This window comes from Microtus ochrogaster, chromosome 5, assembly GCF_000317375.1.
Source record: "Microtus ochrogaster isolate Prairie Vole_2 chromosome 5, MicOch1.0, whole genome shotgun sequence".
NCBI classification, from domain to species: domain Eukaryota; kingdom Metazoa; phylum Chordata; class Mammalia; order Rodentia; family Cricetidae; genus Microtus; species Microtus ochrogaster.
This window is the reverse complement of record NC_022012.1, coordinates 86,622,823-86,647,363: the sequence shown is the minus strand read 5'-3', so window position 1 is coordinate 86,647,363 and position 24,541 is coordinate 86,622,823. Positions and strand designations below refer to the sequence as shown.

At 42.9% G+C, this 24,541-nt stretch overlaps 1 protein-coding gene across 5 annotated transcripts in view; it reads left to right on the top strand.

Annotated features, from left to right (window-relative positions):
* The window catches only part of Cnot10 (CCR4-NOT transcription complex subunit 10), a 49,422-nt gene that overhangs the window by 3,874 nt on the left and 21,007 nt on the right, over positions 1-24,541 (top strand). For 2 of the 5 annotated variants that reach the window (XM_026779218.1, XM_005348042.3), the window contains exons 1-12: positions 485-1,305; positions 3,466-3,560; positions 4,291-4,452; positions 6,493-6,643; positions 10,169-10,311; positions 11,842-11,928; positions 12,506-12,589; positions 15,974-16,091; positions 18,921-19,070; positions 20,480-20,682; positions 22,603-22,724; positions 23,679-23,855. In XM_026779218.1, the coding sequence (XP_026635019.1) occupies positions 1,107-1,305; positions 3,466-3,560; positions 4,291-4,452; positions 6,493-6,643; positions 10,169-10,311; positions 11,842-11,928; positions 12,506-12,589; positions 15,974-16,091; positions 18,921-19,070; positions 20,480-20,682; positions 22,603-22,724; positions 23,679-23,855 (1,691 nt within the window). In that variant the 5' untranslated portion in view covers positions 485-1,106. Of the gene's footprint in view, positions 1-484; positions 1,306-3,465; positions 3,561-4,290; positions 4,453-6,492; positions 6,644-10,168; positions 10,312-11,841; positions 11,929-12,505; positions 12,590-15,973; positions 16,092-18,920; positions 19,071-20,479; positions 20,683-22,602; positions 22,725-23,678; positions 23,856-24,541 lie in introns of those variants that run through there. The other 3 variants (XM_005348043.2, XM_013346614.2, XM_013346615.2) reach the window with 2 other exon arrangements.

Genomic DNA, 24,541 nt, shown 5'->3' with positions numbered 1-24,541 from the left:
TGGAGCCTGTCCTGGAACTCCCTTTGTAGACCAGGCTGGTCTCGAACTCACAGAGATCCGCCTGCCTCTGCCTCCCGAGTGCTGGTCAGAATGTTTTTTGATTTTGTTTGTTTGTTTGTTTTCTTTTTTATTTTGTTGAGACAGAGTTTCTCTGTGTAACAGCTCTGGCTGTCCTGGAACTACCTCTGTAGACCAGACTGGCTTCGAACTCACAGAGATGCGCCTGCCACTGCCTCCCAAGTACTGGAATTAGGATTCCAGTACCTTACGTTGGTCTCTGGAATGTGTGTCCTCCCATTTTTTTCCAGCTGTGCTTATCTTAAAACAGAAGGAACATAGTTTGTTGGGCTGGAACTGTAAAATATAATCCCTTTGTTGTGTGTGTGTGTGTGTGTGTGTGTGTGTGACATATACATGAGGGTACGAGCTAGCAAGTGGAGGCCAGAGAACACATGTCTTCCACTATCTCATTCTCTTGAGACAGGACCCTTCTGTTTCTGTGAAGAAGGATGTACAGCCATTTCCAGCTCTTTACGTGGGGACTGAGGGTTCAAACTCACATGGCCTTGCTGCGGAGTAGGCACTCTCACCCACGGAGCCATCTTCAGCCCACATAACACCTTTGACCTTGTAACTTCTTTGCATTGTATTGAAGCTAATATCAGTTTGGATGAATTCAGTTTTTCCTTTGGGTGGTAGAAACCACATCTGAGCTGTCCTAGCAGCTCTCTGATGACTTCAGTGAGGGCTTTCATCCCAGCACTCAGAAAGTGGAGATGAATCGTTGAAGCTCACATAGTGAGTTTGAGGCTAGCCTGGACTACATGAGAGCCTGTCTCAAAAACAAAATAAAAGAAAATGAGAAGACATCATTTAAAACTTGCCTTGCCAGGCATTGCTGATGTTTTGTGACCACACTGTCTGGCAGTCTTAGCATTGTGTTTCAGTCGTTCCTTGACTGCCCGCATCCTCCAGTGAGCTTTGAAGTGTTAACATTCTGTGTTGGAATATGTCTGTGCTTTCAGTTAACTGACCTCTTTCCATTTGGAAGAGGTGTTACGTTTCTGTTCTGTGGTTGAAACCTAAAGGTGTGTGTGTGGTTAGAAATGAAGTCTTTCAGCTTAAAGAATGTTAAGGTTTGTGCATCCAAGAGCTCTGTACACCTGCGTCAGCCGTGCTCTTTAGGCCAGGGCAGAAGGAAGATGAAGCTTCTGGAGGAGCGACCGTCCCCGCTTTCCATTGGCAACGGAGAATACTTTTGGACAAGTAAAGACACGCTGTGGGATTATGTGCAGACGCTGTCTGGTAAGCAGTCAGCAGCTACAAAAAGTGCATGGCTCTTAAAACACTGGGAAATTGATTACAGCCCTGCACATGCAGAAGAAGCAAAACAGCAGTAATCTCACTGAAGTATTTTTTAATTGTTATTCTGAAGTAAAAGATGTAGGTGAACTATGGTTGGTTAATATTTGAGAATATGCAACTCAGTTCTCTAGCCATGGAAATGAGTTCCAGAGTCTGTCAGCCCCGGTCTTTTTCTGTTTTCTAGGGATGATGACATCTGTGGCTGTGTGAGTCTGATTTTAGTCGAAGATAGATGCTTAAAATCTTCAGTATCCTAGATGGGCACCATGGCTCATCCTGGAAGCCCAGTGCTTGGGAGGCTGAGACGGGAGGATTGCCATGATTTTTAAGGCTAGCCCTGAGCTATATAGTAAATTCGAGACTAGCCTGAGCTAGTGTCTCAAAGAAAAAGAAATCTGAAATCTTCAATACCTTACTGAATAGTTAGGATCTCCCCTCCCTTCCCCCCAGTGCTGGGGCTCAACCACAGCCCTAACTGCTAGGCAAGCACCTCTACCCTCTACCACACAGCCAACATCACTACTGCCTTACTTTGGTTTGGTTTGGGTATTAAGTGTGGAACACTTTACAGATCTTCAAGTCATCCCTGCAGCTGGGCCTTCTTGATCTGCTGTCATTCCAGTTTTAGTAAATGTGCTGCCAACATGAGCACTTTATTGTATTTTAGTTTTGAAACAGGATCCCACTATCTTCCTTGGGCTGGTCTTGAACTCCTGGATTTCTAATAGTCTTCCTGCCTCTGCTTTCTAAACCAAGAATGTTTTTGGTTTAATTTATTTTTTAAAGATTTGTTTGTTTGTTTATTATATGTGCAATGTTCTTTCTGCATGTTTACTGAATGCCAGAATAGGGCACTATGATGCGGTGTAATAACCAGGCTAGCTTAATATGAAATGGTAAACTTTAATGAAGAAATAGCTTACGACACCAGGGATCCAGCGATGAAACCTGAAGTACAAAATGGACCGGCAGGGCATGAGGGGCTCACGCCTGATTTATACATAAACATTAGCCCGAGGTGAACACGCCCCCTTGGGCTGGGCTTCCCCTACAGCAGTAGATCTTACAGATGGTGGAATTGAACTCAGGACCTCTGGAAGAACAGCCAGTGCTCTTAACTATGCCATCTCTCCAGCCCCCAAACAATGTTTTTTGAGTTAGGGTCTCCTGTCTTAATCTGACCTTTAGATGGCTAAATGAAGATGACCTTGAACTCCTGAGTCTCCTGACTTTGCCTTTGGAATGCTAGGCACCACCAACCATAGTTGGTTTATGCAGTGCAAAGGACTGAACCATAGGTGCTAGGCAAAAAGTCTACCAGCTGATTTACATCCTGTTTGTTTGTTAATTTTTTGTGTTGCTGGGAATCGAACCCAAGACCTTGTCTATTCTAGGTAAGAGCTCTTCCTCTAAGTCACTATAATCTCAACTCACTACTATCATCTCAGTTCACAGGAAGCATATATGGGCGGGGGAGGGGGTGTGTGTGTGCGCGTGCGCACCTTCACTAGAGTCTGCTTAGATATAACTCTGGCTCTCTACTTGATCTTCAACCTAACTTCAGAACCCTGAAGGTAGACCTGAGGACATTATTAGGATACATTGAATAAATCCCTTTTCTGCTTTTTACTATTAACTTGACTATTTTAATTAGTTTATCAAGGATAAGCGGCCACATTTTGTTGGGGCATAGGATGTCAGAGCAAGTGCTCAAGATCCTAAATCCCCAGTCATACAGAGACACACACGTGACAGGTGTAGGGCACATGCCCAGCACTAGGAGTGAAATACTGAGTTTGAGGCTATTGAGTACATGACACTGTATCTAAACCTACTCCTCAACACCCCCCCCAAAAAAACAACAAAACAGATGGAGAACAGATTCATTGTACAGATTCATATTTTGTGTGTGCGTGGACATGTGATGAGCTATGGAACCCGTGTGGAGGTCAGGATAACTTGTGGAAGTTAGTTTTCTTCATCTTTTAAGATCTGGGGATCAAACTTGGGTTGTCAGTCTTGCGTACAAACAGTATTTTCCCTTGCTGAGCCCTTTTGCCAGCCCCAGCTTCCATTTCTAAAGAAACTTTGTGTTTGCAGATCAGGGAGCCGAGAAACATGAAGGGGCAGGCCAGTCATCTGGGGTCACTGACCAGGAGAAGGAGCTGTCTACCAGTGCTTTCCAGGCCTTCACAGTAAGACACGATCTCCCTCTTCAGCTGCTCAGAATGGGTCTGCCGAGTAGAACTCACTTCAAAACAAATCTAAATTTTATAAATTTTATTCTGTCATAATTCAGGAATTAACTTTAGGGAGAAGTGGGTTTCATTTTATATAAACTTGCTGAAAAGATTGGAAATATTTTGAGCCACCCCCAAATTTTTGTTTTCATAAACATGTTTTAACTCCAATGTTGTTTGAGTCTTTTAAATTTAGATTGATAAATGTGTGGGTCAGTCTTTTCATTTCCCTACTTTGTCCATTTCTTGTCTTGAATATACTTTAAAGTGGACCACCAAATATTTGTTGTCAGAATTGCAACTTATCTGACATAAACAATATGAAAAAAATCTTATGATATACATGCACATTATACAAAAGAATTCCAAAGGATCTGACCTTTGGGATAATTATGTTCCTTTTCTTGGCTAGCCTCCGATCCATACACTGCCAACAACATGTGCACACTCTCTATCATGTCTGCATACATGTGTTAGAGAGAGTTGGAGTCTTAGGAAAATGTAATGCAGTGTTCTCTGGCGTGCCTATTGCTCTACCTAGGGCGTTCATTGGAATGCTAAGGGGACTCCCACTTTAAAACATAAGTGAGATGAGGGAAACGTATTTGGAAAAGCTGTATTGTTCTTAAAGCTAATATGGAATTTTGTGTGTATATGTGTGGTTTTGTTTGTCTTTTCTTTTTAGTCTGGAAATTATGATGCCTGTCTGCAACACCTTGCCTGTCTCCAAGATATAAACAAAGATGATTACAAAATAATTTTGAATACAGCAGTAGCTGAATTTTTTAAAAATAATCAAACAACAACAGACAATTTGAGACAAACACTTAACCAGCTGAAGAATCAGGTGATAAATGAATTTAACTGTAAAAATTTGTTGTGTTAAGTTGTGAAATACAAATAGTTAAGGAAAATTAAATGTGATTTCTTGCTTGATATTAAAGACAGAATTTCTACTTCTCTGAATCCTTTGTTGCTATAAGTTTTGTTTGGACTTAGTTATTACTCCAGTCCCAGCACCGGGGAGGCAGTGACCAGCCAAAGCCAGTGTGAAACCCTGTCTCAAGAAAAGGGTGGAGAGCAATAGAGGAAGATGCGTGATGTCGGCTTCTAGCTTTCATAGGGGCTTTCTACACTTGATCACACAATAATAGGAATTTTCAAATCAAATAAACTAATATTACGAGAAGGGCTGTCTGTCTTTCGAAATGGAGTTTTCACTTTTTTTTTTCGAGACAGTGTTTCTCCGTAGCTTTTTGGTTCCTGTCCTGGAACTAGCTCTTGTAGACCAGCTGGCCTCCAACTCACAGAGATCCGCCTGCCTCTGCCTCCCCAGTGCTGGGATTTAAGGCGTGCGCCACCACCGCCCAGCTTGAGGTTTCACTATTTAAGACAACTTTTAATATGAAGGTAGTGGCTGGATAAGTAATGGAGAGCTAGCTCCCTTGAGGTGCTGGTCAGCCAGGGTCTTTCCCACCCTGGGAACTCCCCTTATGTGTAACTCAACCGTATGTGTAGCTGAAGTCTGATTGTGAACTACTCTGTTCTGTGAAGTTTGAGGTTCCATGCCATCAGCCACACCAAAGTTGTTGGATCCGTGTTTACTAAACCACTGCATGATTTGGGGAAATGTCAGTCAGAATTAATCTTATAACATTATATGATTATTCGTTTTAATCTTTATGATGGCAAAGAGATGTTAATTTTAGTATGACTAGAATTTTCGTTATGTGTGGTATACATAATTAGAGATTTGTTTTGAAATGTAAAGAGATTCAAGGCAGCCTGGTTCACAAAATGAGTTCTAGACCAAGCAAGGAGGGCTACAGGAGACCCTTTCTCAAAAAAAAGGCCTACAAGTAAGCCAGGTGTGTGCATGCCTTTAACCCCAACACTCAGGAGACAGTACTCTGTGATTTCAAGGACAGCCACAACTTTATAGTGAGATCCTGTTCCAAACAGACAAGAAAAACAATGGAAATAAAATGCAAACCTAGTCTATAATCCCTTCACTTGTTAAAATGAGGCAGGAGGATTGCTGTGTGTTTGAGGTCCTCCTGGGCTATAGAATGAGACCCATCTCAGAAATCTTGTTTTAAAAAGTGGAAATATGGGCTGGAGAAATGACTCCGCAGTTAAGAGCGCTGACTCCTCTTCTAGAGGACCTGAATTCAATTCCCAGCACCACAACCATCTTAATAACACCTGATGCCCTCTTCTGGCCTGCAGGTATACATGCAGAGCACTCGTATATAAAATATAAACAAGTAATTTTTTTTAAAAAATTAAAAACATGAGCCAGGCAGTGGTGGTACATGCCTTTAATTCCAGCACTCGGGAGACAGAGGTAGGTGGATCTCTGTGAGTTCGAAGCAGCCTGGTCTATAAGAGCTAGTTCCAGGACAGGCTCCAGAGCTACAGTGAAATCCTGTTTCGGAAAACAAAGCAACAACAACAAAAGAAATTAAAAACCTGAAGATACTATTTTTTGTTGTTTTGTATTTTGTTTTTGAGATAGGGTTTCTTCATGATTGTCCTGGAACTCATTCTATAGACAAGGCTGGCCTTGAACTCAGGAATCTGCCTCTCCGGTCCTCCCAGTGTTGGATTGGGAGTGTGTGCCCCAGCCTGGTGAAGGTACTGTTGAGATGTGAGAAAGTGAGATGTGCTAGATCTGGGCGTGGCAGTGCACATCTGCGCTCACAGCTATTCGGAAGCTAGCCTGGAACTCACTATTGCCTGGGCTGATCTTGAATTTACACTAGTGCTGCCTCAGCTTTTTAGGTGCTGAGATTATAGGGGTGTGCCACACATCCACCTGAGGTCTTTCACTTTTGCAGTCTGTCATACCGTTGTTAGAGCACATTCTGTCTGGATTGTTTTGTAGGTTCACTCAGCTGTTGAAGAGATGGATGGATTAGATGACGTTGAAAACAGCATGTTGTATTATAATCAAGCAGTCATTCTTTATCATCTGCGGCAGTATACAGAGGCCATATCTGTTGGTGAAAAGCTTTATCAGTTTATAGAACCATTTGGTATGTTATCTGTCAAGCCAGAAATCTCATCCACTCTTACTTGCAAAATTCTCTAAAAATGCTTTTTATCTAGATGACCTAAATTAAAGCTATATGTCAGCATTTAAAGGGAATAGCTCAGTCAGTGGACTGCTTGCCTTGCAAGTGTAAGGACCTGAGTTCACTGCCTAGAGCCTATATGAAAACAACTGAGTGTGGTAGTGTGTGCTTGTAATATACAGGTGGATCCCTTGAGTTTGCTGGCTGGGTGGCCTGGCCTGCTTAAGAAGCTCTAGGCTATGGAAATTCCTGTCTCAGAGTACTGGAGTCAGGGGCTGGAGAGATGGCTGGAGAGAGATAGTAGTTAAGAGCACTGGCTATTCTCCTAGGACATGAGTTTAATTCCCAGCACCCACATAGCTGCTCACAATCATCTGTCCCTCTCAGATCTGATGCTCTCTTCTGGCCTCCTCAGGCACCGGGCATGCATATGGTGCACAGACATACATGAAGGTTCACTAAGGAACAACCGGAAAGATTCCTGTCTTCCACACACATGTACTCACATTCAATGCATACCTGGGCACACACATATAAAATGGCCAAAAATAAAGCTGTTTCAGTCTTTCTCAATTTGAGTTTAGACCAGATAAGCTTGTATGCCACTTAGAGAAGTCCAGTTTCCTTTAGCACTCCTCCTCACCTGAGCTTTAAAGGTGCCCCCATATGCTGTCACATGCCTGTGATCCTAGCATCTGGTGGACCAGCTGTTCAGGGTCATCCTCTGACACATACTGGGTTTGAGACCTGGGTTTCATGAGACCCTATCAAAAAGGAAGGAAGGTAGGAAGAGGGGAAAGGAAGGAATGAACTGTTAGATAGTAGAAAGATGTTTGCCTTTTCTTTCCTCTTAAATACTACCTTATTTCAGAGCCCTTTTTACCATAATATACATGAAAAAGAGATGGGGGCAGGTTGGAGAAGTGGCTCAGTGTTTTGGAGTACTTACTGCTGTTATAGAGAATCTGGGTTTGCCTCCCAGCCCTACATTTGGCCTCAGCATACACCAGGCATACACATACATACACACAGTCAAAATATTCATGTGTCTAAAGTAAACATTTTTAAAAGGCCATTTTGGAGCCGGGCAGTGGTGGCGCACACCTTTAATCCCAGCACTCTGGAGGCAGAGGCAGGCCGATCACTGTGAATTTGAGGCCAGCCGAGTCTATAGGAGCTAGTTCCAGGACAGGAACCAAAGCTACAGAGAAACCTTGTCTCAAAAAAGCAGAAGGACAGTGTAGTATTTTATTTCTCTGTTGCCCTGCTGGAATTTGTGCATGCAGAGAGCAAATAGGGGTTTGTGTTTGCATTCTGATGCTAGCCCTAAGAATTGGGAAAGGTGGGTGCTGATGAGCAGGAAGGAGCTAGCAGATAAACAGCTGCTGGTGTATGGTTAGAGAGCACCAGTGCTCTCCAGTCCACAGGGAATCTGCGCTTTCTGTTAGATCAGACCATTAAGGGGACTCAGAAGCTGCGAACGAACCCTGGTCTATTGGTGGCTCCTATACAGCAGGTGGAGGAGTGTGCTTCTGCCCCGGTGGCACTTGGGAAGAGGCTATGTAGGGCCCTCTGACAACTCGGTGAGCAGTTGGTGAATGATTCGAGGGAACCATTTTGAGTTACCTGTCTTTCAGTTCTGATGGTTTGGTGACTGGTAGGCTGGCCAGGAGAGAGGCAGTGGTAGGGACTGTGTATTAGGGACTATCTGTCAGAATTGCTCCCCACTGTGTGCTAGAAAGCATTGGCAGAGCTTTTCTGAATTCTGCCAACAGTTCACAAAATGCTGTTGAGCGCTACTGTGGCTAAGAGAACATAAAATTCAGTGTAAGTCATACAGATCTATTCATTTTTGTGAAAATTATTGTAGTTACTTCAATTTTTCTATTTAAACTTTTAAATTCATTTATTTATAATTTAAGTACTTTTTATTTTTTATTCTTATTTTTATTTGGTTTTTCAAGACAAGGTTTCTCTGTAGCTTTGGAGCCTGTCCTGGAACTAACTCTTGTAGACCAGGCTGGCCTCGAACTCACAGAGATCCGTCTGCCTCTGCCTCCCGAGTGCTGGGATTAAAGGCATGCATCACCATCGCCTGGCTTAAGTACTTTTTAAATGATATGTGTTGGAGGTGTGTCTATGTATGGGTGTGTGCACATGAATACCGATATCTGGAAGTTAGCTGGAGTTACAGGCAATTGTAAGCTGCCTGATGTGGGTGCCAGGAACTCGGATCCTCTGGAAGAGCAGCAAGCTTTCTTAACCTTTGAGCCACCTCTTTCTCCTTTATTTTATTTTTGAGACAGTATCTCACTGTGTAACCCTGACTGACCTGGAACTTGTTACGTGGACCAGCCTGACCTAGAACTGTCCGAGGTCTGCCTGCCTCCTGAGTGTGGGATGAAAGGCGTGCAGCATCATGTTCAGCTAAATTGTTTACTTTTTACTACTTGGGGTTTGGGTTTTTTGTTTGTTTGTTTTGGTTTGGGTTTTGGTTATATTCTGAGCAGTTTTGGATTCATAGCAAAATTGAGAGGAGAGCACAGCTCTTTCCTATTGCCTTCCTCATCAACATTTGTAACTCCCATAGCAGCTGCCCCATTGGTGTGCGTGTTACAGTGGATGAGCCACAGTGACACATCACAGTCCCGCAGCGTCCATAGCTTACATCAGGATTTACTCCTGGTGTACTTTGTGCATCTGGATATACAGAGTACAGTCACTACCCTAAAATAAATGCTGTGTAGCTGTCTCCTCTCCTCTCCCACAGACAATGAACTTTCTGCCATCTCTGTAGCTGTGCTTCTCTTCTAGAGTATCTGCAGGTTGGAGCCCTGATAGGCATGCTCTTCACATAGCACATTTATTGAGTGCACACACCAATGCTATGAGCCAGGCATGGCTTGGCAGTGTAGGGGGCATTGCAGTGAGCTTAACAGAGGAAATCATTGTCCTTGTCACTCTCACAGGAGTAGTTGAATGCTATGGAATAGTGCTAAAATCAGGTAAGAAGATAGAGGTTGATGAAATAGAGACTTTTAGATGCAATAATCAAGCAAAGCCTCTGACCTTCCACACATACTCTGTGTACACTTATGTGTGGAAAAATACACATGCACACATGTATGCAGTCATACTAAAATAAATAAAAATTGGAAGTTAAGTGGTATGCAGAGGTATTGTGTATTAGTAAGTCATGAAGCAAATGCTTGAATTAAGGCTTCTTCCCACTACATGGCTGCCTCTAGGAAGTCTGGGTAAAAGAATACTCGCTGACTGCCTGAATGAGGCCTGGAGACCCCACTAGAACAATGGCAGCACCAGGAAAGGATGCTGCTTTCTTTCATGGCTTTAGTGACATTCTTTGTTTGAATGAAGATGTGCTTTGTTTTGCAGAGCTCTGTGTCCTGTTTAGGAGTAAGCAGAGGTGTATGCTCAACCTTGGATTGTAACGTTTCCTATTTGTTTGTGTGTTTGTTTTGTCAGAAGAAAAATTTGCCCAAGCAGTGTGCTTTCTGCTTGTGGACTTGTATATATTAACCCACCAAGCTGAGAAAGCTCTGCATCTTCTTGCTGTCCTAGAAAAAATGATATCACAGGGCAGCAGCAACAAAAACGGGAAGAACGAGGTGAGTTCCCAAGCATCAGACTGAGACTTAAAAAGTGTGCCCCATGTCTGTCATGTGAGCTAGTATCCTAGCAGCTTTATGGAGTGTGATTCACAGAAGCTGTACTATCTGTCTGACCCTTGTAAACTGCCTTTTAAAAACTTTTCTTTTACTAACATCTGCGTGGTCTACATTTTCAACCCCAACAGTTGGGTTAAGAGATTCTAACTGAATGCTCTTAGCAATCTTCCTTAACTTTGTGTTATATAATATTTCATTTTCATACTTGGTACTTATAGTATTTGTTGAAGTAGACCTTAGTTTGGTAAATATATATATGTAGATGGAAGTTTATGTCCCACCTGGTCCCACAGCCATTTAGTCCCAAAGAAACACACAGAGGCCTACATTAATTATAGACTGGTTGGCTTATTAGCTCAGGCTCATTATTAATTAGCTCTTAGAACTTAAATTAACCCATAATTCTTATCTATGTTTAGCCACATGGCTTGGTATCTTTTCTCAGTGCAGAATTTTCATCTTGCTTCCTCTGCATCTGGGTAGCAGCTGCAGACTGAGCCTTTCTTCTTCCCAGAATTCTTCTAATCTGGTTGTCCCACCTATACTTTCTGCCTGGCCACTGGCCAATCAGCATTTTTTTTTATTTGCTTACTTATTTTTGGGTTTTTTAAGACAGGGTTTCTCTGTAGCTTTGGAGCCATTCCTGGAACTAGCTCTTGTAGACCAGGCTGGCCTTGAACTCACAGAGATCCGCCTGCCTCTACCTCCCAAGTACAAGTGCTGGGATTAAAGGTGTGCGCCACCACCACCCAGCCAATCAGCGTTTTATTAAACCAATACGAGTGACAAACCTTTACAGGATACAAGAACAGTATACCACAGCATGTCTATGTTTAGTAGATTCTAATCTGACAGTAGGAACACTGAGCCCTTGTCCTTGGGGCCCTCTGTAGGGAAGGGATAGATGGAGTACAATGAGGTCATGGGGAGAGAGGAAGAAAATTAGAGAATCTCCAGGAATTGAGTGTTTGATTTGAATATGCAGACTGACCAGTCAGAAAAGGAGGGATGGAGCAGAGTAACTGTCCTAATGGAGGAAACAGCACAAAGGGGATGAATGGTGGTACTGAAATGAGCAGGGTCTGAGTGTGGAGGGCACCGAGGTGAGCTCATTAGAAGGGAAGTGGGTCCCAGTAGGAGGAGAGTGGGAAATGGAGTACTTCCTCGGGAAGTCAGGTCTCAGTGGTGCTGGCAGGATTCTGACAGAGGAGGGTGTAAGAGGCCAGAGTATCTAGAGAGATAGTCTGAGTGACATGCATGACTTTAAATGGGTCCATAGTTATGTTCATCGGTGAGTTTCCTGTTAGGAATGCCATACTGACCTGACCCATAGTCCCTCGGAGTGGGCTCTGCAGCAGGCTCAGTTTAAAATGGCCTAGGGCTGCTTGACTTGGGCACTTTGTGCGTAGCTCACTTGAAAATCAGTTATGGTCATAACTATTTGATTAACTTTGTTTCACTATTATACAGACTGGCAATAACAGCAGCAAAGATGGATCTAATCCTAAGGCTGAGAGTGGAGCACTAATAGAGGCTGCAAAGTCCAAGATTCACCAGGTAGTGTACATTCAAAGGGTGGACGTGCCCTGAAGCAGTGTGAGAGGCACATAAACACTAGTTCAAGGCAGTGTGTTTACTCAGGTTGGAAGACTTGTAGTTTAGAAGTATAGTTTTCCCTCCAAATACATTTTAAAATATATATGTGTATGTATGTATATATGTATATACACATAAAATTTCTTTAAGTTACTTTATAGGACTTTGAAATAACATAGAATATATGCTAAGCCAATACATGAACATTTAAAATTATACGTTTAAGGTAAATTATGCAGATGTAGATTTATAGGGGTTTTTTTTTGTTTTGTTTTGTTTTGTTTTGTTTTGTTTTTTTTGCTCAGGAGTAGAATTATTGTCTACAATGCACAACACCTTCGATTCTGTCCCCAGCACCACAAAAAATAAAAGAAAACAAATATTCAAATATTTAAGATAATTTATAAGATGCATTTGCATGTGACTGGAATTTGACTGTGTTGTAAGCAGATGAGAACTAGTGTCCTGCACTGGAAACTAGAACTTGAGCATGTGTAAATGGCCCACCCTCTTACACCCCTCCCTTCCTCCTCGACAGTACAAAGTCAGAGCATACATCCAGATGAAGTCCCTGAAAGCGTGCAAACGGGAAATCAAGTCTGTCATGAACACAGCTGGAAATGTAAGTTCCTTCTGGACTTTTTCTTGTGGCATCAGTTTCTGACTTTTCTATTTAGACTGAGGATTTGTTAGTTTTCGGTGAGGGGTGGCTTAGTGGTAAAGCACATGCCTCTAACCCAGGTTCTGAGGGGTCCAGGAAGATTCCGGGCTTGCTTGCTTCCAGGCTACCATTGAAAACACAGACTTCAGGTTCCGAGAGAGCCTGTCTCAACAGAACAGGGAGAGAGGGTAGGCTACCTGTTCTCTTGTGGCCTCAGCACATATACATATTTGTTTTTAAAAATTGATTGTGGCAGCACACACCTTTAATTCCAACACAGAGAAACTGTCTTGGAAAAAACCCTAAATATATAAAATAGTTGGTGATTGTTGTATAGTTTACTGCTTATACCCAAGGCCACGAACACTTGACTTGGAAGTGGCTCCGCCTAGATCATAATCCTGAGATTATGATTTCTTAGTGCCCAGATCATCTCTGGGCCAACAGAAGGCTGAGAGAGAGGGTGAACTAGACCATAGAAGGAGAGCTTGTTTATGAGCCAATGAGTAAATGCTGGGATGGAGGTTTTCAAACTCCAGTGTCCAGACCTCTGTGTGTGATTGCACTCTGAATCAGCACTCTCTGGAGGCCAGACAGCATGAGAATTTAGTGACAGTGGTCTGAAATCCAAAGAAAGAATTGAGGGATAGAAAGAGTAGTGCCTACAAACAAAACTTGCTGTTTTAACGTTCTTCCTTTCATACAGTAATACGGTTTCCCATTATAACTGGTTATTGGTTATTAGGTGAAAGGTAAACTTGAATCCTAAGTAATGAGAAACATTGGGGATAGCTCAGTGGTAGAGTACTGAGCACTAGCCTAGCAAGCAGTCCTCTGTAGTTGGCTTTTCACTCTTTGCTCTTTGGTGGCCCATCACCTGCTCCCAGACTTATTCTTACTAATGAATGCCCAACCTTAGTTCGGATTGTTTCTAGCTAGCTTTTGTAACTTATATTATTCCGTTTCTCTTTAACTACACTTAGCCTCTGGGCTTTTTATCTTTCTTTATTCTATATATTTTCTTTCCTTCTTACTACAGGGTTGGCTGTGTGGCTGGCTGGCTAAGCCCCTGCACCCTCCTCTCCTCCTTTTCTTGCTCCCCCTCCTTCTCCTGAGCCTAGATTTCTCCTATTTATTCTCTCTGCCTGGCAGCCCCACCTATCCCTCTTTCCTGCCTAACTACTGGCCACTCAGCTCTTTATTAGACCAATCAGGCATTTTAGGCAGGTGAAGTAAACAGCTTTACAGAGTTAAACAAATGCAACATAAAAGATTGCAACACATCTTTGCATCATTAAATATTCCACAGCATGAATGAATGTAACACTACTATTCCACAACAATCATCTCTGGGTTTAGTCCTAAGTTCATACTCACATGTGCTTGTGCATGCACGCACAGAGAGGATACAGTCCTATCACTTCAGAAGTGAAGGGAGGAGGATAAGGAATTCAAGGGCAGCCTGTGCCACAGTGAAACCATTTTAAAACTGGAACTGGAGAGATGACTCAGCAATTAGGGTCTCTCACTACTCTTGCAACATGACTTTGGTTCCCAGCACCCACATCAGGCAGATCACAGCTGCCTGTAACTTCAGCTCCAGGGAATCTAAAGCCCTTTCTGACCTCACAGAGCTCTGCACTCCAGTGCAAACTACCACTCACGTCCACATGGAAAAATTAAAATAAGATCTTGAGATGACAATAGCAAGACATTTCTCCATAGTACATATGTAAATAAAAAGCCTGGGTGTGGGGGCTCAGACTTACAGTACCAACACTTGGGTGATGGAGGCAGGAGGGTCAGAAGTTCAAGACCATAAATCCCAGCTCCAGGATATCTGACATCTTATCCTGGTTTCCGTAGCATCCATACTCAGTATGTCTGTTCTTCTCCCTCCACCCCTCGCCACCACACACATAATTTAAAAAAATAACTTGTCTTTGTCTTAGTCAATGTTCTATTGCTATGAAGAGACACCGTGACCAAAGGCAACTTTTATAAAAGAAAGCATTTAAATGGGACTGGCTTACAGTTTCAGAAGTTTAGTCCGTTATCCATATGCTGGGGAGAATGGTGCACATGGGCAGACTGGCACTGGAGAAGTAGCTTTGAGTTTACAAATCCCCAGGCAGCAGAGAGAGCACTGAACTGGTTTGAGCTTTTGAAGCCTCAAAGGCTACCCCTGACATATTTCTTCCACAAGGCCACACCTACTCTAACAACAAGACCACACCTCCTAAACCCTTTCAAGTAGTGACACTCCTTAATGACCAAGCATTCAAATATATGAGCCTATGGGGGGCTAATTCCCCCTCCCCACAGGATTTCTTTGTGTAGCCCTAACTGTCCTGGAACTCAAGAGAGATATCTCTGCCTCTGCCTCCAAAATCCTGGCATTAAAGGCATATGCACCGCTGTCTGATTTATCGAGGCCATTCTTATTCTAACCACCACAATCTTTTTTAAAATAAAAAAGAAATAAGGAAGATCACTCTCTAAATTACCGTTCTCCTACTATGAGGAGACACCATGGCCAAAGCAACTTATGAAATGAATTTTTTAATTTGGGGGCTCGCAGTACCAGAGGATTAGAGTCCGTGACCATCATGCAGTAAGCATGGCAGTTAGGCAGGCAGGGGGCTGGAGCAGTAGTGGAGAGCTTCTGTCTGATCCACAAGCACAAGGCATCAATAGCTGTCTGTGAGTGATGTGGACTTTTGAAACCTCAAAGCCTGACTCCAGTGACACACCACCTTCACAAGACCACACCTCCTTATCCTTTCCAAATGGTTCTACCAATCAGGGATTAAGTTTTCAAATATATGAGTCTAGGGGGCCATTCTCATTCAAAATGCCATTAGCATCAATTTTGCAATAACCATTAAAACAAAAGTCTTAGTTTGTGCTGTACAGTTGGCTTCCAGTTAAGCCAGACCCAGCCTTGTGTGTTTGTATCCCCAACTGTGTAAGGGGCTAGGGCAGACGATCATCTGAACATAGACCGTGCTGGGCACCTGGAGACTGCAGTGCATGGGGACGGTCACTTAATACTCTGTGAGCGAGCTCTGTTCTTATGCACACGTGTCATAGTGTTTTTAGGTGGACACATCACAGGCTGTTCTCTGTAAGGTTTCAGTATTTTAAATAGCAAGATCCATGCAGAAAAAAAAAAAAAAAAAAAAAAAAAAAAAAGATCCATGCAGCATTTAGAGATTGTTTTCTGTGGCATGATTCAGCTGATTGATTTATGTCCTAAACACTTTCATGCACAGCGGTGTAGTCCCGATCATGCGAAAAAGAACTGAAAACAAATTTTAAATCACTTTTATATTTTCTTTACAGTCTGCACCCTCCCTGTTTCTTAAAAGCAATTTTGAGTACTTAAGGGGCAATTATCGAAAAGCAGTGAAGCTGTTAAATAGTTCAAACATTGCCGAGCATCCAGGCTTCATGAAAACAGGTAAAAGAAAACTGTAAAGTTTTGGTTGGTCTACTCCTTATTACTTGGGGTCCCCCACCCCACACACCAGTCTTTTTCGGAGTGATGTTGGTTCATCTTTAGGTGGAAATGTTCTAAGTCTGGTAGGTGGCACAGTCTAATCCCATCACTGGGTAGACTGAAGTATGGGTGTTTCAAATTTGAGGCTAGCCAAGCTGCCTTTCAGAGCTCTATCTTAAAACAGGGTTTTCCTATTTCTTCATGCAAAAATAAAATTTTTATCGTATAATTTGCTTCCATGTTAAAAGAGGGCTCATCACATCTTTCCTTTACATTAACCTTACCTGTTCATTACCTGTTCCCTGGTGTGTGTGTGTGTTTGAATGTTTGTATTCTTTGTTTTAGATTCTGTTCTGATGCACACATAATCTCTATTTACAAACCTGTGGGCCTTCCGCCTTCCTCCAGTTTGGTGTCTGAGTTCACTGGAGAGAGGAGAAAGTCAGTTGTATTCTTGGTTCCTCTTGGACATTCTTTAAACAAGCACCCCTAACCGTCCTGGGTTTGTTTAGCTTTGGGTCTTGTATCTCCTGTGCCTGGGCTAATCTTGTTTATTTAACTGAGTGTGTCAAGGTTGACCTGGATTTTTTTGTTTTTTTTTAATCTTACCTCTCTTAGCTCTGCAGTGGTAGAAGCACAGGCTTGTGCCTCTGCCCATGGTGATGTGGTGCTGGGGGATTGTTGATGTGCAAGGGCTTATGAACGCTAGGAAGCACCCAGCCTGTTACACCACATCCCTAGCCTGTTCTCCTCAATTCTGTTTCTAATGTTTTTATTGTCGTGGTATAAAATGATCTCTCAAATCACAAGTACACTCTGAGAAAACTGCAACAGGTCTAGAGCTAGACGTGAAGTCAGCCTGATCTACAAAGCAAGTTCCAGTACAGCCAGGGCTAACAGAGAAACCCTGCCTCAAAAAAAAAAAAAAAAAACAAAATATATAAATATTCAAAGCATACAGCCTTGATATTTAGCAGTGAATATCCTGTTACCAACTTGACATAATCTGGCATTGTGTGTTGCAAGTGTAAAGTATGCCATGCCAACTAGTACATTTTTCTGTAATTTTCGTTTCAAGACAGGGTCTTACTATGCAGTTCTGGCCAGCCTCACACTCGGAGAGCTGCCTAACTCAAGCTCCCTAGTACTGATATTAAAGGCACAAGCCACCACACCTAGTCTCACATAGACCAGGCTACCTTTGAACTTGCTGTCTGACCAAGGATAACCTTGAACTCTGTATCACTGCCTCTACTTCTCAGGTGCTAAGATTATAGGCATGCACTACTCCTTTGCCACTACACAAGCATCCATAAATAGTGAAAGTGAAAGCTAAGTTTGGGTTATTTTCATTATACCAAAGTTGAAAATCTATCCAAGTAAAGGATTGAAATGTAAAAATAAAACAAAAGCCCAGAAGGAAACTGGGAGGAATATTCTGCTCTGTGGTGAAAAAGGCTTGCTTGAACATTATACAAAATCCTAATGCTGTAGAGTTTGGAGAAATAGCTAAAGATTTTGACCACACAAAAAAAAGTTGTTTTTGTGATTAAAAACACAAATACACACATACATTCAAGATCAAGTCACAGAACAAATAAGAAATATTGGTAGACATGAGTGTTTGAAGCAGGCAGAAGGCCTCTCTGACATACATGTCAAGGGTAACTGACAAACCAGATGAGATAATACCTAAGCTAAGAAATCATGCCCAGTCAGGTGTGACAGAAGATACTTTAGTCCCTGCACTCAGGAGGATGAGGCAGAAGGACTTCCAAAGTTCAAAGCCAGCCTCAGCTACCTAGTGAATTCTAGGCCACCAGGGCCACAGTGTGAGGCCCTCTCTCAAAATAATAAAAATCATCAGGAATGTAGTTCAGTTGGTAGAGCTCACCTGTCATGCGCAGAGCACTGGACTTCATCTCTAGTACCACACACACTAAGAGCCGGTAAATATTTGTGAACTTTACACTTGAGGAGGTAGAGGCAAGAGAATTAGGTCACTCTCAACTGCATGGAGAGTTGCAGTGAGGCAGCCTTTTTTACACAGGATCCTGTCTCAGATGATGTAGTATGATGGATGGATGGATGGATGGATGGATGGATGGATGGATGGATGGATGGATGGATGGATGGATAGAGTAGATAGAATGGGAACTTAAGCTTCAGATGAAACAGGGTTTCTATACTCTTTGTTTTTGTTGTTTTGTTTTGTTTTTCCAAGACAGGGTTTCTCTGTGCAACAGTCCTGTGTGTCTTGGAACTTGCTTTGTAGACCATGGTGGTCTTGAACTCACTGAGATCCACTTGCCTCCGCCTCCCAGTACTGTTTACTCTGTTGATACATTCTCCTTGTTATTCTTCCCTTAGTGTATTTTATTCTTTCCATGTGCATGCATGTGTTCTACTCAAGACCCTTTTCATGCTAAGCCAGTGCTAGGACTGCACTGAGCTCCAGCCTCCATGTTTAGATTGTTTCACTGTTTGCAGTTTGTACTGTATTTCACTGTGGACAGATGGCGTATGTATTTGTTTTTAATTTTTTGTCACTTGTTGAAAATGAAGTCAGAAAAAAAGTATGCAGGGTTTTTTAAAAATGATATCTGCTAGAGAGGGTGCCTGTGTCACCCTATCTAGTCCTCACACTTACACCATGCCTCATGAACTGTCCTTTAGTGACTAAGTGACATTCCAAATAGGTTAGGTAACTGACAGCAGCTAGGCCTGATTTTTATATGAGGGACTGCAAAAACAAAATTCTGTAGATAAAGTGGTTTGTGTTGTTTTCAGGTGAATGCTTGAGGTGCATGTTCTGGAATAATCTTGGTTGCATCCATTTTGCCATGAGCAAGCACAATTTGGGGATTTTCTACTTTAAGAAGGCTCTGCAAGAAAATGACAATGTCTGTGCCCAACTCAGTGCAGGTGGCTCTGATCCAGGTAAGCAGCGCTGGGATCTGCAGTGTCCTCCTTGAGAAACACGTGACTGAGATAGCAAGCATCAGGCAGGAGACCTCGGTATGGGAGATACAGTCAGGGCTCGGAGGACGAGACAGGTTTGTTCTAAGATGTCATAGTAAAAGGAATAGCAGCCATCCTGTCAAGGGTGCAGGCCATGTGTACAGACTTGGCTCTGGAGACTTTTAGTAGTTATTGCCCCTTGGTATTAAGAAGCTAAAAAAATTTTGAATTATGAAAAAGCAAGAGCTGAGAAAATGTTTCAGCAGTTATACAAGAGGAGCAGACTTTCGACCCCTGGATCTGCATAAATGCTGTATGCCCAGGGCAGCTCACCTGTAATTCCAACCTTAGAAAGCAAAGGTGAGGTCCTGGAACAAGCCAGCTAGTGAGGCGTGAGGCCCCTCTATCAAGAAGCTTCAGTTTGATTGAAAGACACTGCCTGCCTAAAGAAGACGAGAGATTGAGGGAGATTCTTGACCTCTAGTTTAGATGTATACACACACAAAAACACACAGGCATGGGGGAAAAGAAAAGACAAAAAGAATTCAGTTACTTCAGTTTGTTTTTTATTTGAATCCGTTATCCTACATGATATGTCAATCAATTTTAATTAGTCATTAGGACTTCTCGACTGTCAGGCCGGCATTATTAAATTGTTGGCAGATCTTCCAAAGTGATGTATTGGTGACATCTGACAGCCTGAAAGCATTGCTGAAGTTTGTTATTGAACAATCAGATTATATGGATCCTTGATCAAAAATGCTTTAAATCAAGCAATTTTCTAATTTTTAAAATCATAAGCACTTAGTTGATGAAAAATATATTCTATGCTGGGCATGTTAACACATGCCTTTAATTCTGGCTCTTGGGAGGCAGAGGCAGGCAGATCTCTGAATTCAAGGTTAGCCTGGTCTACAAAGAGAGTTAGTTCTAAGGACAGCCAGGGCTACTCAAAGAAACATTGCCTCGAAAAACAAAAGAAAAGAAAGGAAGGAAGGAAGGAAGACAAAAATATATTCTATATGGCAAGTGGTCCTATTGTGGGTATGAATCACTGGAAACGTGTAGCAGTGGTAACAGATTGGCCAAGCTGAAGGTGCTGGAAGGTTCAGGGAGTCAGTGGCTCTCACTTCAGTTCTTTGGCTTCCTGAAGCAACCAGGGAGAGCTGACACAAGCAAGGGCATCTCTGTCCCAACTAGCACAGACATCTGATATGACTGAGAGATTCTTGTAAGGTTAAGCATGGAGAGACCACCTTGGAGAGAGCCACTGATTACAGTTTAAATTGTGGTTGTTGGGTACTAAACATACAAGGGTTTACTTGGAAAAACAAATGCCTTCAGTGCAACTGAACTTTAATGATCTAGTCTCCAATTCTGATCGCTAGGCAAAAAGTTTTCTGGAAGACCCATGTGTACATTGCTAAGCAACAAAAGGTATGAGCTGCTCTATAACTGTGGGATCCAGCTGCTACACATCGGGAGGCCTCTTGCAGCCTTCGAGTGTCTGATTGAAGCTGTTCAGGTTTATCATGCAAATCCCCGGCTTTGGCTACGACTGGCTGAATGCTGCATTGCTGCCAATAAAGGGGTGAGTGCTCCTTGGGTATCTCTTTGAACCTCTATTTCTCCTCTCCAATACTTGTTACACAGAGAGCAAAGCGTACTTGGGAATCTAAGACCTCATTTCTTTTTTCACCCTCGCTGAATTTACAGGGGAGTCTTCTGTTAGCAGTTGGGGGTTGGATTTAGTTTCAGAATGTCACTTGCTTAACTCTGATTCTTGGGAAAGGGTTGATGCCAATGAGAAAACTGCCTGTCTGAACAGTGCCTCCTGCTGGCCAATGAGAAAACTGCCTGTCTGAACAGTGCCTCCTGCTGGGCCTGCCCTATGCCGTCTGCAAGCATGATGATAGTGTGTATACACAGTGCTAAGAGAACAGTTGGCTCTGATCCAGGACATTAAACAGCATTCCCTTCAGTGAAGCACATGCAGTCAGCTATCTGCGCCGACACATTGTCCACAGTGTTTAGAAATAGGCTGCCCTGCGTCGTTATCTCTAGATTAGTAGCTGTCTTCTAGATCTCTGCTGGAGAAGGGTCAGTGAAAAGTGGAGGAAATAAGAACCCCCAAGTCCCCTCACCCTCTGCCTGTGTTCCCTGGGTGTGTGAAGATGGGAGCGGTTGATGTCTACGGTCTTGCCTGGCATGCCTGCCTGCCATAGGATATGTAGGATTTTGAAGTTCTTTACTGAGCAGCATTTTCTAAAAAGCAGGCAAAAGAACCAAGGATTTAAAAGAAGCATTTTTTCATTTAGTGTTTAAGTAGTTGATGACTTGAATATAGCAGAGAAGAGACTACGGATGCTCCTGAAAGGCTTTCACCATGTAGTTAATTGTGCTTTACCTTTCGTGGCGGGGTGTGAGTGTGTGTGCGTGCGCGCATGCTGGTTCAAACTCAAAATAGAGCCTTGTGCATAGTAGGAAAGTTCTATATCACAGAGCTTCTTTGGGGGTTTTCATTTCTTTTTTTTCTTTTTTGGTTTTTTTTGGATTTTTTTTTCTTTTTTTTTTTTTTTGAGTCAGGGTTTCTCTGTAGCTTTGGATCCTGTCCTGGAACTAGCTCTTGTAGGCTAGAGTTTGGCTTTCCAGCACCGTGACTATGATGAGCATAATTCCAGAACTGGAAAGTAGGGAGGGAATCCCTAGCTGGCTAGCTGCACTAGCCTTCCCAGCCAGCCTAGGTCCTGTTGAGAGACTCTGCTCAGTAAAGACACAGGAGACAAACCAAGGACAACTCCACATGTTCCCCTCAGGTTTCCAGACTCAGTGCACAGGGACACATGTGTGACAGATACACAGGGCGGAAAAAATGTGGCCTCACAGTGGCCGTAGGAGGTTGAAGCAGTAGGACTGCAAGTTTGAGGCCAGCTTGAGCTGTCTAACAAACCCTATCTCCTAGGTACACACTCACATACTTACTTAATAATTGTAAAATATGGTGCTAGAGGTGGACACTTGCCAGAAACTCATGTTAGTTGCCAAGTACTCACATGGTAGCACACAGCTACCAGTAGTTCAGGGAGTTCAGTGCCCTCTTGAGCTTTCATGGACACCAGGCATACACATAGTATACATACATACCAACAGGTAAGCACTTACGTACATGAAATAAATTTATAAAATGTAGTAATAATTGTAAATCATTTTATCATATTTTATGTCATGTCTTTTTTTTTTCCCTGAGTGCTGGGATTAAAAGTGCCACCACCACCCAGCTAAATTGTTCTGTGTTTTGTTTGTTTTGTTTTGTCGAGACAGGGTTTCTCTGTGCATCTGTGGCTGTCCTGGAACTCACTCTGTAGACCAGGCTGGCCTCAAACTCATAGAGATTTGCCTGCCTCTGCATCCCTAAGTGCTGGGATTAAAGATGTGTGCCACCACCTCCTGGCTTTTATGTCATGTCTTATAGTTCCTTTAAATTTTATTTGAAGTATATTTTGTTTTGTAGACTTCTGAGCAAGAAACTAAAGGTCTTCCTACCAAAAAGGGAATTGTACAGTCTATTGTTGGTCAAGGATATCACCGTAAGATCGTTCTGGCATCACAGTCTATTCAGAACACTGTCTACAAGTAAGTATTTTACCACGAGCCAATGTGTCTCTGTAACAATCCGGTTCACGCTGTGGTCTCTTAGTGGGAAAGAGCTTGGACTTTATCATTTCATAGGAGAATTGCTTTGTGATGATGTTTTATTGCAGCATCAGTAACCAGACCCGCAAACCGAGGCCCACACTGAGTAACTCCACAGTGAGTTATCTGCCTGCTGTACTATGATTTAGTGCATCTGGGGTGCTGAAACAGTCTATGTCCTAAGCAAGCAGCCTATTGATTGCCATGAATCAGAATGTCCAGAAGAGGGCATTTTGGTGTCTCCTTTTTAGATCACATTGCTTCTAGAACAATTGCCTACCCTCCTCACCCTTTCTTATTAGTCCCCATTCATGGAGTCAACCAGCCTGATTGAAAACATCCACAAGCAAAAAAATAAAATAAAACCATATTGAACATACACTGATTTAGTTCCTTTTTTGTTTTTGTTTTCCAAGGCAAGGTTTCTCTGTGTAGGTTTGGAACCTATCCTGGAACTTGCTCTGTAGACTAGGCTGGCCTCGAACTCACAGAGATCTGCCTTCCTCTGCCTCCTAAGTGCTGGGATACAAGGCGTGCACCACCACTGCCCGACCCCCCTCATTCTTGCAACACCTGTTCTGACCTTTATTCTCATGGTCTCATCTATAATTCCTCTCCTGCATTAATATTGACAGTACAGAGTACTTGAGTTTATTTGATTTATATGTATTTATAGTCCTTTGTAGGATCTTTTTTGGTGTTTCAAGACAGGGTTTCTGTGTGTAGCCCAGGCTGGCCTCGAACTCACAGAGATCCACCTGCCTTTGTCTCCCTGGTGTTGGGATTAAAGGTGTGTGCCACCACCCCTGTATAACAGTTAATGATTTCTTATAGCAGCGACGTCCAGTTTCTTTTTCTGCTGTCTGTTCAGCTTGTTTGTCTCATTCTTTGAAGTGATGGGCAGTCTTCAGCTATTCCTGTAGCAAGTGTGGAGTTTGCAGCCATCTGTCTCAGAAATGCCTTGTTGCTATTACCCGAAGAACAGCAAGACCCAAAGCAGGAAAATGGCTCCAAGAACAGCAGCCAGCTAGGAGGAAACACCGAAAGCAGCGAGAGCAGTGAGCCGTGCAGGTACCCACCCCACTCTTTCTGTCTCGTGCTCTCTACTGCTGTGGTCAACACTAGACCAAAAGCAGCTTGGGAAAAGCCTTAGTGTTCTGTTGCTACAGAAAGACGCCATGGCCATCGACGGTTATAAAGTATTTGTTTGGGACTTGCTTTCAGTTTCAGAGATTTAGTCCATTATTCTCATGGTAGCACGCAGGCAGACATGGAGAAAGTAGCTGAGCGTTCTATATACACAGACAACAGGAAGGGAGACATTGGGACCTGGCTTGAGCTTTTTAACCCTCAAAGCCCATCCCCAGTGACATACTTCCTCCACCAATACCACACCGCCTAGTCCTTTTAAATAGTGTCACTCCTGTTGACTAAGCTTTCAAGTAGATGAGTCTAAGGGAGCCATTCTTATTGGAACCCCCACGAGAAGGACAGGGTTTGTTTGGTCTTGGTGGTATTCCATCATTGAGGGGTGGCAGGAACCAGAGCAGAAGCTTAGGAGGAGCTCTGCTTTTGAGCTGTTAACCTGTGTCTCCTCTTCCATAGCTCACAATGCTTGCACAACCCTGGACCATCAGCTCAGAGGAAGCACCACCCACAGTGGGCTGGGTTCTTCCTTATCAGTCAGCAGTCAAGAGTTGCTTGTAGGCCAGTCTGAAGGAGGCCTCTTTTTTTTTTTTTTTTTTTTTTTTTTTTTT